The sequence below is a fragment of the Xenopus laevis genome, chromosome 1S (assembly GCF_017654675.1).
Source record: "Xenopus laevis strain J_2021 chromosome 1S, Xenopus_laevis_v10.1, whole genome shotgun sequence".
In the NCBI taxonomy this organism is placed as follows: Eukaryota; Metazoa; Chordata; class Amphibia; order Anura; family Pipidae; genus Xenopus; species Xenopus laevis.
This window is the reverse complement of record NC_054372.1, coordinates 49,752,914-49,771,351: the sequence shown is the minus strand read 5'-3', so window position 1 is coordinate 49,771,351 and position 18,438 is coordinate 49,752,914. Positions and strand designations below refer to the sequence as shown.

The following is an 18,438-nucleotide window of genomic DNA, read 5'->3' as shown; positions in this document are numbered from 1 at the left end:
ATGTGATTTTTCTGTTTTTTTTTTACAAATGTGATTTTTCTGTTTTTTTTACTGTTTTTATATTAAGTATATTAATTTTATATAATAAACCTTCTGCAAGGATTTGTGCTAGTGGATATTATTCTTCTTTCTTTTACAGTATTTGACCAATGGTACTAGACAGCGATGCCCTGTTAAAGCTGGCCATTGATGCAAAGATTTTATTGTACTAATCTCCGTTTCGTACGATTATCAGTGGGAGACCACCAGCTTTTGTCGGACATAACTTTCATACGATTGCCTTCAGGGGCAGAACATCGGCTGATCTGTTCTTTAACTACTTTGTTTGATCTGAATGGTTAGCGCCAGGTCAGGGGATGGCACCGAACAATCATTTGTCCGATATGAAGGTAAATCTACATGTCTATGACAAGGTTAATGCAACTACTGGCTGACTTAATAATACAGAATCCATATATTATGGTTATAGGTTTTTTGATAGGGGTTGATAGGGTCCCATTTTGGACAGGGATGCTGGATGATGTGAATTTATCCCTCACTCACCCCATTAGTTCACTTTCTGCACTTTTCCATATTCTGAATCAGTTATCTGCAGTTTTATACTATAAGGTAAATATAGTTAAAACACAAGCATTGCATATCTGGATAAATTACTTAACTGACAAACTCTTATCTGTTTGCTAGTAATGTCCATGTAGTGATAATGTCTGTTTTATATGCATGGGTTAGCTTAGTATGGAGTGTGTGCTGGATCCTAGTGGCTACTGCTAATTTGATTTTGAGATTTCATGGGAGAAGGCTTCAGAAATCTGCACCAAATGTAATGTAATTATCTCCTCAATTAGCAGGGTGTAGTGAGGTAATAAAGTGTTGTAGGCACACCCACTTAGTTGAATGTGTTACCTCTTTGAACATTGGGTGTGCTGAGGTATCACAGTGTGGTAGGCACACCCCTGCAAGTATTTACCCCATGATTCTAATTTGCTGGTGCATTGTTTACTTTGCATATACAGTATTGCAATATGCTTTAAAGGATTGTCTGCTATTATAATTTTCAATTATAGAAGTGGTTCTCTTTGTGGTAAATTTAAGTGTGTTATAGAATGGCCAATTCTAAGCAACTTTTCAATTGGTTTATTTATATAATTATATTTAATTATTGGTCTTTTTCTTCTAAATCTTTCAAGCTTTCAAATGGAGACATTGACCCCATCTAAAAAAACAAATGCTCTGTAAAGCTACAAATGTATTGTTATTGCTACTTTGCACTACTCATCTTTCTATTCAGGCCTCTCCTATTCATATTCCCGCTACTTATTTAAATTGGTGTACGGTTGCTAGGGTAATTTGGACCCTAGCAACCAAATTGCAGACTGGAGAGCTGCTGAATGAAAAGCCCAATAAGTTATAACGCAAAAAGCACAGGTAATTAAAAATTAAAAACATTTGCATATTGTCTCAGTATATCACTCTTTAAATCGTAATAAAAGTTAACTCAAAGGTGAACAACCCCTTTAAGCCTAATATTGATGATAGGTTTAGGTAGGTTTATTCCCTTGTATGATTCACTGTGAATTATCAGTAAGTATGGGCAAATATTCATGCTACGTGTCATTTATGTAATTTATCAATTATCAGAACATTAATTTAATTAACTTAATTAAATTAATTAATTAAGTAAATACCCAAACAATAGCGATGACTAAAGGTGATTAGTGATTATTTTCTCTTTTAAAAAAACGTAATAAATAGATAAATACCAAACGTTAAAAATGTACAGTATGTTTAGGTTTACAGTTTACATTTATGTTAGGTTTACAGAGCCAAAAGATTTCAGTGTATTTCATGGAATATAAACTTGCAATTTATTATAAAATAACATTATACTCTTCATGCTAAAAAAGATTAATGCATGTGACATTTTATGTGCATGTGTATCATTGAGGGAAATGAAACAGCCTCTCCACTCAACATCAGCCTGCTCATGTATGAGCTTGGGAATTATTCCATATTCGTGCCACAATATGCATCTTGTTTCTGCATACATGCTGACAAATGGCCTGTTAGTGCAGACACATGAGCAGGCTTAATCGAGAATTCGAATTTTTGAAGGGTCTGACAGTAATAAATGTCACATTCAAATTGGAGCTGGTGAATTTAGAACTCGAAATTGGGAGTTTTTGCCAAAAATCTCAACTCCAAAATTCGAACCTTAGTAAATCTGCCTCCCAGTGTTAAAGGGGAACTATCGCGAAAATGCAAATGTAATATAAGCTTCAATAACTGAAATAAGAAACTCATTAGAAACTATAGAATATGAGAGATATTGAACGAATGTTATGGGGTAATCTGTTGGATTGTGTTAATAGTAACATGTCATTATACAAGATACAATGTGGAGAACTTCCGTAAAGAAAATAAAAGTAAAATGTAAAAGAGCATACATTGATATACCATTGTTTATAGCTATTGTTGGTTTTAAAGGTTTACATAATAAAAGTATGGAAATATAATTTTTTATAAAAATTAGGAAATATCCCTTTAAGGATAATTGAGTGAAATTATCTGCAACTTTGGATAGCTATAAAGTTGTGTATTGCGTAAAAAATGCTATACTCTGAGGAAGTGCCATATGGCATAAAACGTATCAGTAGTAGCTTAAGATGACATGCCATTAATATTTGCCAACAAATAAAGAAAATTTTATTCATCACGATTTAACGTGTCAAAGAAGTCTGTATTTGTGATATTTTGAATAGGGACGTTGGACACGTGATCGTAGGGATCATCGAAGAGATCTACACTAGTGAGAGTTGTTTTTTAAACATATAACACCAGCATAAAGTTTTGGCATCTCAATAGCAGCAATGACCCAGGACTTCAAACTTGTCACAGGGGGTGGCCATCTTGGAAAATATGTGCGACACTCACAGGATTTCCTATAATTGACGTGGCGACTGGCCAATCACTTAACGCCGCGTCATAGCCCCACCCCTGGTGTGTCACAGCTCCGCTCCTGCCACATAATGGCCCCGCCCCTGCCCGGATTCCACAGGGCAAAAAGGTGGCAACCCTACTGGGCTCTGAGCAGCTGTTGAGAAGCTAAGCTTAGGGGTCATCGCAAATTATCAGGCATAAAATGAAGTTGGCTTCTAATATAAGATGATGCCACAGGGCTGATTATTCAATTCTGATGCTAGTTGCACTGGTTTCTGTGCTGTAGTAATTATCTGTATTAATTACTAATATTGTGACATTTATATTCTATGTGTAATGTATATTGTGAATGGGTCTCTAAGCTCAGTAAGTGACAGCGGCAAAGAGCATGTGCAGTGAATCAGCAGAAAAGAAGATGGGGAGATACTGGGGCATATAGGGGCAGATTTATCAAGGGTCGAATTTTGAATAAAAAAAAAAACTTCAGAATTTGAATAAAAAAAGACCAACTGAAATGCATAAAAACAAATTTGAAGGTTTTTTTTGGGTGCATAGGGCGTTGTCGTTAGAATTCAAATTCTATGAATCAAAGTAACACCGTATTTGATCGATTCGATCCACCATTTGACTCCAAATAGGTTCAACGTCAGGTTTTAGACGGCAAATGATCGACGTTGAATTTTTAAAGAGACAGTACATGATAAATTTCGATAATTTCATTTTCGATTTTTTTTTCAAATTTGAATCGAATTTGAACTATTCCCTAGTCGAAGTACACAAAAAAATATCTTGAAATTTAAATTTTATTAATTAGAATTTTCACTTCGATCCTTGATAAATCTGCCCCCCTTTCTTTCTTTCTTTTTCTTTCTGGGATGTTTTCCCTATCACTATAAAAAAGCATTAGGATGTTGTGCTATGGAAACTGTAAATGGTATGCTTTTATATTTTAAGGCTATAATCTTGTATAATGTGAGGCAGGTATGATATATATCAGAAATTGCATTTTCAGTTCAGTTGTTTTCAGATTGTTCCCCAAAAAAAAAATACTTTTTTCAATCACTTTCCATTATTTATTTTTTACTAAGTTTAAAGTTGAATGTTCGTGTCTCTGGTGTTTGAGTCTGGCAGCTCAGTAATTCAGGAGCAGACTCTAAACTGTTACAATTTTGCAACATTTAGTTGATACATTTCTCAGCAGCATCTCTGGAGTATTAGTAATTATTGTATCAATTCTAACAGCTGCCTGTAATGTAACCCAGAGATTCTGATTTCTGCCCTGTCTTAAAGTGTTTGGCCATGGGGTACAATAAATAAGAAAAAAAACAAATGTAAGGCTTAAAATGAATCTCTTTCAATGCAATGTCTGTAAACAAATGTCTTTGCTGAATGTTGGAAATAAATAAACATTTTTTAAAAAAACTGAGAGATTCTGCTCAGCAGGGACAAAGATAAGAAATGTATCAACTAAATGTATCCATTTAGAACAGTTTACAGGGTCGGCGACCCCCCTCACACTGCTGCTTCAGAAGGTGAAACATGACTCTTTACACTTCAATATTAGAAAAACAGTGACACATAGAAAATAGAAAGTCATTGTAAAAAGTTGTTATTTCTGGTGATCTATCTGAACCCAACTAGTTGTTTGAAGGTGAACAACCCCTTTAAACTTCAACAATAAAAAGTGTTGGAAAACAAAATAAACAGGAAATGATGTTTAAAAGTTTACATTTCACTTGACTGAGAGCAGAACACTAAAAATGATAGACGTATTTCTCTTTGAATTCGTCTCTTGCACTTGATTAGCTAAAAAAAACAAAAAAAAAAAACAAAGCAAAGCAGGATCATTTTTTCCATGAGAGGCGGCTGCATCCACTTCATTACACTAAGTCGTATAAACATTACTATGCGCCCCTCCTTGCCGCTTGTGCAACACGTGACTAGAGATATGCCAGGAATCACACACGCGGAGTACGTGAGAGCCGTTATCAGCCCTATGGCAGCTTCCCGTCCGTGACCTTGCGTACAGTTTCAGGTACACCTTGAAGCAAAAACAACGCCTGACGTTACCCATGCTCCTTAGCGTCTGATTTTATGGCGTGCAATTAAATGCTCATGAAAAGGGAGGCTAGAATAAAACAAGGTTGTCCACCGCGCTTCTATAGTGCTATCTAGCAGCCGTCTTACTCTGCTGAACTCATGCACTATTTTATTTGCATCCAGCTAAAATGTATTTATCAAAGTACTCTCAGCCGCAAACCACCTTCCCCTTAATCATGCAGGCGTTTAGTCCAGATGGTCCAAATATGCCTGTCACAATACGATCACCTATTGGAGGAAGAAGGCAATAGCCACGCCCCTCTACTCAGAGCGGCGCAAAGTGGGCGGTGATTATCCAGTCTCGAAACCGGCTGTCAGCTGCGCGTGGTGAGGAAACAGAACAACCTGCTGTGCGCTGCGCTCACTGAGACGCACCATGTACCTGTGTAGGACAGCCTGGCAAAAGCTAGCGCCCGTGGCTAGAAACAGTGGCGCCGCAGCAGCTCTGCTCCGCGATGGTGAGCTCAATTCTTTGCGTTATGTGTATATATATATATATATATATATATATTTAATTAATTGTTTTGCCTTCTTTCTAGTGCACAGTGACAAATACCTTCGTTTCGTTTTCGACAGAGGCGTTCGACTTAAACATGCGTATCATTTGAGGGCTTCCTGATATTTGCGCATTGGCCAGGCGTGCACTTTGGGAACTTACTAGAACGTGTATCTCTCTGTGTGTGTGGGAGGGGCGCGCCTGCTTCTAAGCTGCCCGTGACCTTCCTCATTCCTGCGCTTACAGCGAATGGCCGAGGTGTATTCAGCCTGTGGCCCTCCAGCTGTATTGGTTATTATAGACATACGTTTAGCCACGGGTGCTGCTGGGAATTGTAGTTTTGTCACTGTTAGATTTCATGCTTTCTCCAAATTGTGACCTCCCTTGCCTCATGGGCGTGGGCTGTGAGTTAAAAAAATGGCATTTCAATTACACAAAAAGCCCAAATTGTCCCACACAGGGTCATAATAAACTGCATGCCTACGCCACCTTTCAGACTACAGCCCCTCACACTACAGCCCTGCGCGGAACCAATTTCTAAGACCCGAACCCACAACCTGGACGACCACCATCAAATCGGAAGTGACAAACGTGGGCGATAGTCGAGAGGGACAGAAGCGCGCGCGTGTGATGTAAGAGAGCTGTGCCGGATGTCAGATGAGAGGGGGAGATGAGTGGAGGGAAAGCTGCAGGGAGAGACCCGCGACCTGCATCTATACCGACACCTGAAAAACCTACCCTCATTCCGCATGGTACCAGCTTTTTTTGCGGGTAACCTGTGGGTAGCCGACTAAGGTTGCCACCTGCCCAGTATTATAAAAATGATTCTTCACCCAAATGTTATTAATAGGGAAAAAATCTAAATATACAGTAAGGCTGGTATTTTTTTCCAAAAAAGTTGGCAACCCTATACCCGAACCGCTGCAGGACTCTAACTTAGACTACAGCCCCTCTGGTTACAGCCCCTTCAGTTTACAGCCCCTCAGACTACAGCCCTGGCAGGATTTTCATCCATCAGAACCCTTGCACTACAGCCCCTCTGATTGCAGCCCCTCAGACTGCAGCTCTGGCAGGATTTTCATCCATCAGAACCCTTGCACTACAGCCCCATAAACCACAGTGACCTAGAAGCGGAGGCATGAAGGTCACACTTGTCAGGGAGTGAAGGTTAGAGATAATCAGGCAAACCATGTCATTATGGATGACTGCAATATTAACTGTGAGGAGAGACCTTCTCCCTCTCAGAGATATTTCAATTTCCATGCAAGTTGTTTGCATTCTTTAAGGCAACTTATAACCATTAAAGGTATACTGTCATGGGGAAAAAAAAATTTTTCTCAAAATAAATCGGTTAATAGTGCTACTCCAGCAGAATTCTGCGCTGAAATCCATTTCTCAAAAGAGCAAACAGATTTTTTTTATATTCAATTTTGAAATCTGACATGGGGCTAGACATTTTGTCAATTTCCCTGCTGCCCCCAGTCGTGACTTGTGCCTGCACTTAAGGAGAGAAATGCTTTCTGGCAGGCTGCTGTTCCTTCTCAATGTAACTGAATGTGTCTCAGTGAGACATGGGTTTTTACTATTGAGTGTTGTTCTTAGATCTACCAGGCAGCAGTTATCTTGTGTTAGGGAGCTGCTATCTGGTTACCTTCCCATTGTTCTTTTGTTTGGCTGCTGGGGGGGGGGAAAGGGAGGGGGGTGATATCAGTCTAACTTGCAGTACAGCAGTAAAGAGTGATTGAAGTTTTTCAGAGCACAAGTCACATGACGTTTATCAGAGCACAAGTCACATGACTGGGGGCAGCTGGGAAACTGACAGACAATATGTCTAGCCCCATGTCAGATTTCAAAATTGAATATAAAAAAATCTGTTAGATCTTTTGAGAAATGGATTTCAATGCAGAATTCTGCTGGAGCAGCACTATTAACTGATTGATTTTTTAAATTTTTTTTTTCCCATGAGCGTATCTCTTTAATGTTACAAAATACATTGACATATTGGGTATCTAATTTAAAGGGATTCTGTCATGATTTATATGGTGTTTTTATTTCTAAATTACATTGCAAATTCACTCTACCATGTAAAATTTCATTCCTAACCCAACAAGTGTATTTTTTTTTTTTTTTTTTTTTTAGTTGTAATATTGGTGTGTAGGCAGCCATCTCAGGTCATTTTGCCTGATCATGTGCTTTTAGATAGAGCCTGTACTTCATGATCAAACTGCTTTCTAACAGGGTATGGTTTCTCCTACTCAATGTAACTGAATGAGTCTTAGTGGGACATGGATTTTTACTTTTGAGTGCTGTTCTTATATCTACCAGGGAGCCATTATCTGGTTACCTTCTCATTCTGCTGATGGGCTGCTGGGGGAAAGGGAGGGGGTGATATCACTCCAACTTGCAGTACAGAAGTAAAGAGAAACTTAAGTTTATCAGAGCAGTAGTCACATGACTGGGATGCATTTTGAAAAAAACATGTTTACCATGACAGTATCCCTTTAAAATTAAGCCCCACTCTGATTTATTCTTGGTATGTTTAATCAAGTGCGTTCCTCTCAGATTTTCACACTCTGTGGGGCTACCCCCTGTAGGCTGCCAAAAGCCATGAGTTTCATTCGGGATAACTATTTGGAGTGAAAAGATCGCACCTGTCTCTAATAAAGGCACTGGGTAAAATAGTTACTGATCTGCAACACTTTCAGTAGTTAGGTTGATGCAAAATTATTACATGCAGAACATAGATTGGATCCAAAAAAATCTACAAAAACTCAAGAACTGGTTTATTTTACAAAAATGACCTCTAAATACATTTGGTCATTGTAAAATAATGTATCCGAACCAGCAAACATGGACACCGTGGCAACATGCTGACATTGACCTGTATTTGTACAAAGTTGAGACAAGTGGCTTATTAAAAGGACTCAATCTAGAGTCCTGCATGGATATCTTTTAATGCGCCTGCAAACCTATACCCATGCAACAAAGAGGTTTCCGGTAGCTAATTTGTCCCTGGCTGTAAATCTTTCTATTTTTTTTTTTTTTTAAACAGTGCCTTTCAGCTGCCTTTCTCTGCTGAGTACCCGCAGTTTCATGGTCAGGACATCAGGGCTTTTTTGTTCGAAACCATTCCAATTTGCAGGACTCTGCCTCAAACAAAAATAAATCTATTTGAACATCGTAGTAAAAGGAATTCACATTTAGTATTTTGCACAAATCAAATGTCAGAATTGGTCAGTATGTAAGATAACTGTTGTTTTTAATATTCAGAGTAGGAAGTGAAAACAATACAAATTCAGATGCCTTTTGAAGACTCGCTAATTTGCAGAATGCTGGAAGTTTTTAAGCTTGACATGATTTAATTAGATGTTTTCATTTTGCTAGAGAAAGCCCTTAAAGGAAAACTATACCCCCCAAAATTGTAGGTCTCTAAAAAGATATTGCATGAAGCAGCTCATATGTTAAACCCTGCTTCATGTAAATAAACCATTTTCATAATAATATACTTTTTTAGTAGTATGTGCCATTGGGTAATAGAAAAAAAAAAGGGTAAATAGAAAATTGCCATTTTAAAAAATAAGGGCAGCCCCCTGGGATCATACGATTCACTGTGCACACAAACATGCCAAACAAACTTGTTAGGTCACATGAGCCAATTAACAGACAGAGTTCTGTCTTTTGCTTCCACACTTCTTCCTGTTACAGTTAGAGCTGTAGTATTTCTGGTCAGGTGATCTGAGGCAGCACAGAGACCATGGGGTATAGTTTTCCTTTAAACAGATTAAGACCCTGCTAAGCAGTTGGCGGTGTATGAACTGTCCGTTACCTGTAACAATGCTACGAGATTGAAAATAAAATAGCTTGAGGCACAAGGGGAGGTTAAGACATTTGTGTCACGTTATCATTTAACGTAATAATGAATCTTGAAAATAATTGCATTTGCCCTTCACTGGCAGCCTTGATTATCGGCAAGCACTGTTCACAATTCACCACACCCACCAATTAGTGAAGTAAGGTAACCACTGCTAGGAGAGAACCATTTTTTGCAAGCCTAGCCACCATTTAAGAGACACAAAATATCTTTGTTATATATGAAGTTCATTTATCGAAAAAGTTCATTTTTTACCATGCAAGTGCAGTCCAAAGTCCATTGGTATGTTGGACTTTGATTTAGAGACTTTTGTATTTACATACACTTTTTTCCATAAAAGAGCGTTGCTCGAAACACCCTGAGTATTGCAGCATTAATCTGCATTTGACCTCTTCTTACAATTAGTCTGACTGAATTACAAGCTTCATTGGATGGAAGTAGTAAGAATCGGTCTAAAAGTGAGAGTGTATCCACATCCTGCCTATGCTGGAAGATAATCATTAGATATGACTGTCCATTCCCCACACCATGCAAATAACTATGCTTATTTTTTTTTGTCTTTTTTTCTGTACTTTTTTTCGGATCGGAAAAATGGATGAAAGATCCCTCAGACCATAATGCTTTTTTCCTCACTGCCCAGGGCTGCAGTTTTGTTAGTTTAACACTAGGTTATACACGTTGGGGCAGATTTATTACGGGTCGAATTGAAATTTTTTTATGGTCCACTCAAAAATTTGAATTGTGAATTATCCAAACCTGTTGAGTTTTAATTCAAATTTCCAGATTTATCATCCTCTGGCCCTTTAAAAACTCAAATTCCACTATTTGCAACCTAAAAACTGCCGAGTTCATGTGTAAGTCAGTGGGAGAGGTCCAGGAACCAATTTGGACATGTTACTAGCTTTCCTGACATTTGAGTCGAATCGAGTTTAGTCTAATGCAATTCAAATTTGAGTTTTCCAGTCGATAAAAGTTGTGTGAGTTTTAGATATTCGATTTTTTTTATTAAATAACCTCCCAGTCAAATTTTGAGTATATTCTAATTTAAAGTAGTTTAAAAAAACTTGCATGAATTTGAAATTCGACCTTTGATAAATGTGGCTCCCTGTATTAGAGTTGGATGCAAGCACATTCTGAACAAAATTACTAATTTGACAATTTGAATCTCATAATCGTATTAAAATGCTTTCATTAGCATTTTCACATGATTTACCAGTGGTGATTCCCATTTTCCCCAAATGAAAGGTCTTTTTGGGTATTTTGTCACCAGTACGTGTCACCTTGTGACAAGCACCATCACCCTAAGAGTGAGTGAGTCAACAGTCCTTTGAATGAGGCCAAATAAAGGAATTCCTGATTGATATCTGGGTTCTATGTACAGTCTTTAACTTTTTTATTTCTGTGGGCAGATAATTTCATAATTGTCAGTAATGGAAACTGACCAACATTATAGAACACATGGACGGATTGCTGTTATACTACCACTAACATATTGAATGTGTAGCAGTGCTCTTTTTCATCTTAAAGGAACAGTTCAGTGTGAAAATAAAAACTGTGTAAATAGGCTGTGCAAAATAAAAAAAATGTTTCTAATATAGTTAGTTAGCCAATAATGTAATGTATAAAGGCTGGAGTGACTAGATGTGTAACATAATATCCAGAACACTACTTCCTGCTTTTCAGCTCTATAACTCTGAGCTAGTCAGTGACTTGAAGGGGAGCCACATGGTACATAACTGTTCAGTGAGTCTGCAATTGATCCTCAGCATTCAGCTCAGATTCAAAGCAACAGATATGACCCATGTGGCCCCCCCCCCTCAAGTCTCTGATTGGCTACTGTCTGGTAAGCAGTCCGTGTAAACCAAGAGAGATGAAAAGCAGGAAGTAGTGTTCTGGCTATTATGTTACACAGTTTTTATTTTTACACTGAACAATTCCTTTAATATTAAAGTAATGTAATGACTTCTCTTTCAGTAGATGTTACGGAGTACTGAATAGGGGGTTCTCGCCACCGAGTGATATTAACCATTCTGGCATTTATTTTGATTTTCTTTTAGCTCCAGCACGGCAGATGTCATCGGGTAGTGTTACTGGGTCTTCTGGGAGTTCCCTACCTTACACATTATTTGTTTGTGCTGCTGTAGCAGGTGGAGGAATATATGTAGGTGTTTTTCATATTAATTATGTATGTTTATCTTCTGTTTTTTTTAAGAGCAGTGTGCTCGAGTCCCTCGTTAAAAAGTATTGGACTTGTGAATGTTTTTGCTATTGTTGCTAAGTTGATCCAAAGATTGTCCGGCCTAGAGGTCAGGAAAAGGTATTCACATATTCGCTGTTTTTAGATTTTCCAGGGGCCTGGAAAAATGGCGTAGAATGCAAAAAATAAATCTTCAAATTTGGGAAAACTCACATTTACAAGGGAAAAAAGGTTTTAGGGAAAATGGGGCAAAATGATTGAATAAAATGCAGGAAAACAAATAAAGGGGTTATTCACCTTCAAACACTTTCAGTTGAGTTGATTTTCCTTACCAAAAATAAAGGCTTTTTCCAATTACTTTCTATTTTCTATATGTTACCATTTTTCGAATATTGAAGTTTAAATTTTGTTTTTCACCTTCTACCAGCTCTGGGAGGGAGGGTCGCCAACTGTTATGTTTCTCCCTGCTGAGCGGAAACCCTGAGTTTCAACTAACTATACAATAGTTGCTAATATTCCACAGATACTGCTGAGAAATGTATGAACTAATTGTATCAACTAAATGTAGCAAATTGTATCCGTTCAGAATGCTCCTGGATCACTGAGCTGCCAGACAGAAACTTTAAACTTAAATTTTGGGAAAATGGTGAAAAATTTAAGATGGAAAGCAATTGAGAAAAGTCTGTTCATGGTGAACAATCTGAAAACCACTGAACTGTAAAAAAATGTTTGGAAGGTGAATAACTCCTTTAAAATCCAATAAATATTCTCATTAATCAGAACATGAAAGGGCTGTAAAACAAAACATAAAATCCTGGAAACTGTAAAATGGGTATATGTAAAATTCTGGTTTGCCTACTTCATTCAGCAAGTGGATGAACTTGATCTAGGAGGCTTATTTATTAAAGGTCAAATTTTAGTGGTTTTAGAAGTTTGAAACCACAACTAAACTCTCAAACTCTATAAAACCATGATTGTAATTGAATTTATTGCAAGATCCAAATATAAAAAAAAAAAGCACTGAACAATCCGGTAAAAAAATCTGAAAACCTCAAAATTGAGGTTTTTTGGTACAATTTCTATCAGAGAAAAAATCTGAAAACCTCAAAGTCTGAACTGATTTAGGATTTACAGGTTGTTTAGATACAGTTATATTATCCTTGATTTGTGTAAATGTGTGAGAAATAAATTTACATCACAAATGGAATGTTGGCCCTGTGATTTTTATGAATTTTTAACAAAACTGTTTAACGGAGATTCAATCTAAGACCTATGGGCAAAGGAGACCATCCACAACCAATTTCAAATGCTTAATGGATCTACATTTATTTTGCCTTTTGGTAATGCATTTCTATTATTTTAGGTGTACAGCACACTAACCAGAGACCAAGCTCGCTTTCAGGATCGCCATGAGTACATTAACAGCAGGCCAAAACCAGAAATTGCAACCAAGCCATGGCCTCCTCAGGGTAAGTCTGTTCGTAACAGCACCTATAGTATTCCTATGTATGATAGGAATCATGTCAGCAGCACTTTTCCTTTCCTCACTTGACATTTACAAATCTCTGATCAGCATTTGTTAGCCCCCCAATTTGAATTAAATTGCTATTCCCCCCCATGCTGTTGCATTGCTATATTACCAATATTTCCCAATCATCTTTTCCACTCAAGATTTGCACATGTGCGCTAAAAATGTTCTATTTTGCTGTAATACACATGGTTAGCTAGTTGAAAAGGAGCCTTGGACAATACTGGTGAAATTGTGGCACAGAGCTTAGTTAGGAAGCTGGGGAGTTAAGCACACCCCCAACAAATAAAGTTGGTAACATATTAGCTTCCTGGATAAATTAGAGCTTTCATGTCATTTAACCTGTGCATGAGGAGCCACAAATGGAAAATAGCTTACACTCCCCCCCCATAGCTGAGAGAATAACCCCCCAATATTTTTTTTTGTTAGTTTGTTTTAAAGGAACAGTAACACCAAAAAAAGTGTGTTAAAGGAAAGACAATCTAATGTATTGGTGGCCTGCGTTGATCAAACGGGTGCGTTTGCTTCAGAAAAATAACTGTAGTCAATATAAACAAGCTGCTGTATAGCCATGGGGCAGCCATTCAAGCACACAATACACAGCAGATAACAGATAACTTCTGAAGAATCCCATTGTATGCTACAGAGCTTATCTGTTATCTGCTGTGTATCCTGTGCTTGAATGGCTGCCCCCATGGCTACACAGCAGCTTATTTATATAAACTATAGTAGTGTTTATAAAACAAACATACCAGTAACAGTACATTATATTTTCATTATTTTAAAACACAAATTTTTTGGTGTTACTGTTCCTTTAACAATGTGTTTTTTTTTTTTTTTTTTTTTTTTTTTTTTTAAAAAACTGTAGTCTGGATGCAATAGATGACTGTTCTTACTTAAGAGAATGACCTCTCCCCTCACTCTGGAATTATTTTTAACACCTGTTTCTGTTTTTTCCTTTTTTTTTTTTTTCAACCAGGCGGCTCAGGTAAGTAGTACCTTTCTATCTACTTCATTCAATTTATTTGCAGTTTGCGCTACTAATTGCTGAATATTCTGTCTTGGCCTTTGTTTACTTTGATTATGTTACAGATTACTCTCCCACATTTTCTTTTGATAGACTTTTGTTTTTATAAGCCCATAGCAATTTAAAGCCGTTTTGCTTTCCCAGCAGCCCTTTTGTATTTTCCTGCAAAGGGCATGAGCCAACTATTATGCTTACACATTTGTTCCTCAGTATCTGATTCATGCTACATCATGCTTGATCAGTAAACCAGGTCAAGGCAGCATATAGTATTCTGCCTCTGTTCTGAGCAATATTTAAAACTTTAATTATGCAGTAGATTACTAAAGAAAACAAGCCTATAACTGTCAATATAATTTTGAATCTGGTAGTAGGGAAATAAACATTTTTGCATTGTTGCACTCTATGTTGTTATAATATATATGCCTTTAGGCATAGATCATTGATAGACATTGTAGCTGAATGTCAATTCCTTCCTTCCTTAAAGGGCACCTGTTGGGAAAAAATGTTATTCCCAAACAAAGGTACAGGTTAATAGAGCCTGCATTCCGGGTGGCGGTAACGGCAGCCATGTCCGGTCACTCACATGCGCATAATAAAAATGTGCCCCAAATCGCTTGTTGTGCGCATGCGTGTGACGTTACATGCGCATTATGTGCATGCAAGTGACACAACATGGCTGCTTGCGCCGGGAGCTCCCTTCCGGTGCATGTAGCCTAGCGCTGGCAGGGTTTTTTATTTATTTATTTATTTTTTAAACTACTGTTATCCCCAACCGGAACAAGTGCCCTTTAATGTTTTGGCACATGCAATATTTTATTCATTTTTTGTGACATGATTATACAACCAGATTTCTAACTTTGCTTGAAATTGCCCGAAAGCACAAGTTCAAGTGTTTATCATATAGTTATCTTAAGGAGAGGGCTTTCTAAAACAATTTGTGTGATCTTTTTCTTTCCATCTGAAGGATTATTGGTTTGACACATATTTTAGAGTCTCCAAATGTTATCTGCAAGGTTCCCTAAATTCCCACTGGGTTTCATGGGGGGGCCATAGTACATTTAAAGCTATATTTTTACTGGATTCTAAACTTTCTAAATCCCATAAGGCAGAAGGAAATATGACTTGTGCAGTTACCCTTAAAGGGATACTGTCATGGGAAAAAAAATTCAGCTAATAGTGCTGCCCCAGCAGAAATCTGCACTGAAATCCATTTCTCAAAAGAGCAAACAGATTTTTTTATATTTAATTTTGAAATCTGACATGGGGCTAGACATATTGTCAGTTTCCCAGCTGCCCCAGTCATGTGACTTGTTCTCTGATAAACTTCAGTCACTCTTTATTGCTGTACTGCAAGTTGGAGTGATTTCAACCCCTCCCCCCTAAGTGAAAATCCATTCTATCATCCTCCAATTATAGTTCTATCCTAGACAAAGTTTATAGTTGTCAATATTAAAATACCATGCTAAAACTCTGCTTCCTGTCTTCTCAGAAAAGGCGACAGGGTGACATTCAGTCTGCAAAATCTAGCTTGCTGTACTCCATTTCTCCTCCTAGCTTTACTCCTGCAAAACCGGAAGTCAACGGTCAGCCGCTGTACTGAGGATTTTTCGTCTTGCCGTGTGTAATTTGTCAGATTGATTTATGTCTGTAAGGGCCCTGAGCAGAGCAGTACGCAGCATACTGGTGAGCCATAAATCTAAGGACCACAGAAGATTGCAAATCAGAGTGCTGCAGCTCTCCCAGAATGCACCCGGAAGAAGTAACACTGCATACAAGCCGTCTCTATCCGGACCCTAACTAAAGGAATTTAAAAGACAAAGAACTATTACAAGGCAGTTAGAAAATGGTCTGTACAGCAGCAACAATTAACTTCCGGTTTTGCAGGAGTCGTGCTAGGAGGAGATGAGGAGAGCCGCATGTTGGATTTTGTTGAATGTCTCCCTGACACCTGGAAGACTGGAAACAGAGTTTTAGCATGGTATTTGTCCAGGATATAACTATTATTGGAAGATGGTATAATTGATTCTCATTTAAGATGGTATAATTGATTCTCATTTAAAACAGTTTTTAGTGTTACAGGTCCTTTAGCAACAGAACAATGAGTAGGAGAAACAGCCTGCCAGAAAGCAGTTCCATCCTGAAGTGTTGGCTCTTTCTGATAGCACGCACCAATATTACAACAACAAAAAAATACACTTGCTGGTTCAGGAATGAAATTTTATATTTGCAGTGTAAACCGTGTAATTTAGAAATAAAAACAACATCATAAAAATCATGACTGAATCCCTTTCAATTGAGATACAGGTATTCAAATAAGAAATTAACTTTTTTCTAACCCCAAATAATTCTAAATATCATGAATCTTTATATCATTAACCCTACAAATATAAAAAAATAAATAAATTAATTAATTTAACCTGAACTTTCTAGAGCTTTGTTTGGTATAGCCTGTAGAAACAATACAGGAAAATAGGGATTGCTTTGGATCAGTTGGATTTGTCTGTATAATCAGTGTTTGCTGTTTAGCTCTACAATGTGTTGCTCATAACAGAGGCTATTTTACATCTGTGCTTTGGTGATTGAGTGTTTCTCTTTTGTGGTTTGCTTTTTTTTTTTTTTTCTCTTTCCCCATTATGTGAGTGTTACACATTTTTTTTTAGATCGTGAAAATCTTTTCTCTCTAATTTGTCACTTTGCTTCTTACAATTTCCAGAGTAAAAAGCCATGGGAATTTCAACTCAAACTTGAAGCTATAGGAGCAAATTAAAGGACAGTCCATCTTGCCGGGCAGCCTAACTAGCTATGATTACTTTGTGTTCTGACTCCTTACTTAAACATATTTCTTAAACATTCTTAAACTGATTACTTTCTATGTTTCATGTGTCTAGACATCTACTTTGCAGAAAGGTGGGATGGTCACAAGCTGTTTAAAACAACTTTATGATAACTGTAAAGCAAATTATCAGTTGTGGCTGATTGCAATTTAAATGTGTGTGTGTATATCACTGTCCAATAAAAAAAAAATCTATGAATGTTTAGTTTTGTCTGTATGTCCTTTGTTATTTTGGTTAAAGATGTGTTTGGAAACTTTCTCTAACATCAGCTAATATTTTTTCATTCTTACCTATTTTTTCATTCTTACCTATTTTTTAACCTTTCCTTTTGTAAAACTAACCTGGTGGATTTTAACTAATCAACTAATAATGCAAATAATCAATTGCTTCCTTGATTGCACATTCCTGTAAAGCACAATAGTATAGTTGGCAGCATTTTATGTAGTCAGATAGTTGCTGCTGATGTAGATGTTGCAAATCCCAAACCCAAGAAACAATGTATATTTTTTTTTGGCACTCCAGGAGGCAGATCAATAGATATTTTAAAACCCCCTACTTTAAAATAATACTGATCTGCATTCATGCTTAATAGAACACTGGAACACACTGACTGTATGCCTTTTACACATGTCTGTGGCTATTTATGTATGTGTTTTATTGGCTGGCTAACAAAGCGGCCAGTGCCCCCATAATATAATAGATATTCAATAGTTGTAACAAATGCATTTATTGTCATAATTTCTGTTCATATATTTCACCTATTGTCTCTTGTCTGCAGTTCACCCTTTGCAATTTGTTGCAAGCACACAAACGCACTCATGCAAAGGAGGATAGAGAATGCAGTTAAAATCTGCTGTTGAATTTGGCTTTTTAATTCTAATTAACTTACTACAGACACATCTTTTTTGTATATATTGCTTATACAGTTGCATGCACTTAATGAAGTTCAGTTGTTTTTTTCCAGTGATTATGCTTACCTTAAAATGGGAAACAGAATCTTGGTGCATAAATTCTAGAGCCTACACGCAACAGAAAATTAGACTTCTGTGATTCTAGAAACATTTATTTTCTAAATCAAAAGGACATTATAAGGGCAGTAGCTGAAGGGGAGACTTGTCGCCCTCGATAAAAATGCATGACTGCAGGCGACGAATCCCCCTGAAAATACGTCTTCGTTGGAAATAACTGAAATTGTTGGCGGTAAAACGAATGCATCGCTTAATTGTTCCAAAGTTGTCTTGGTAGAACATTTTGGGCAACTTTGTGTTACGTTGGTTTTACCACCGGTGATTTTTGTTATTTCAAACTAGGGCACTTTTCGGGAGATTAGTTACCCGCAGTTGTGCATAAAAAAATCAAGGGCGTCAAACCTCCCCGTCAGCCACTGCCCTAATAAAAATAGTTGGGATTTTTGGCTGAAAACAACGTGCATTGTTTAGATGCAGTGG

The 18,438-nt window shown here is 37.3% G+C and overlaps 1 protein-coding gene across 1 annotated transcript; it reads left to right on the top strand.

The window, feature by feature from the left end:
* The first annotated feature begins 5,307 nt into the window (after window positions 1–5,307).
* Window positions 5,308–17,194, top strand: LOC108706683 (protein MGARP). The gene is made up of 5 exons (XM_018243305.2): window positions 5,308–5,495; window positions 11,462–11,565; window positions 12,965–13,070; window positions 14,109–14,117; window positions 16,870–17,194. The coding sequence occupies exons 1-5, from the start codon at window positions 5,414–5,416 to the stop codon at window positions 16,872–16,874; spliced, it is 306 nt and encodes a 101-aa protein (XP_018098794.1). The 5' UTR covers window positions 5,308–5,413; the 3' UTR covers window positions 16,875–17,194.
* The last annotated feature ends 1,244 nt before the right edge of the window (window positions 17,195–18,438 follow it).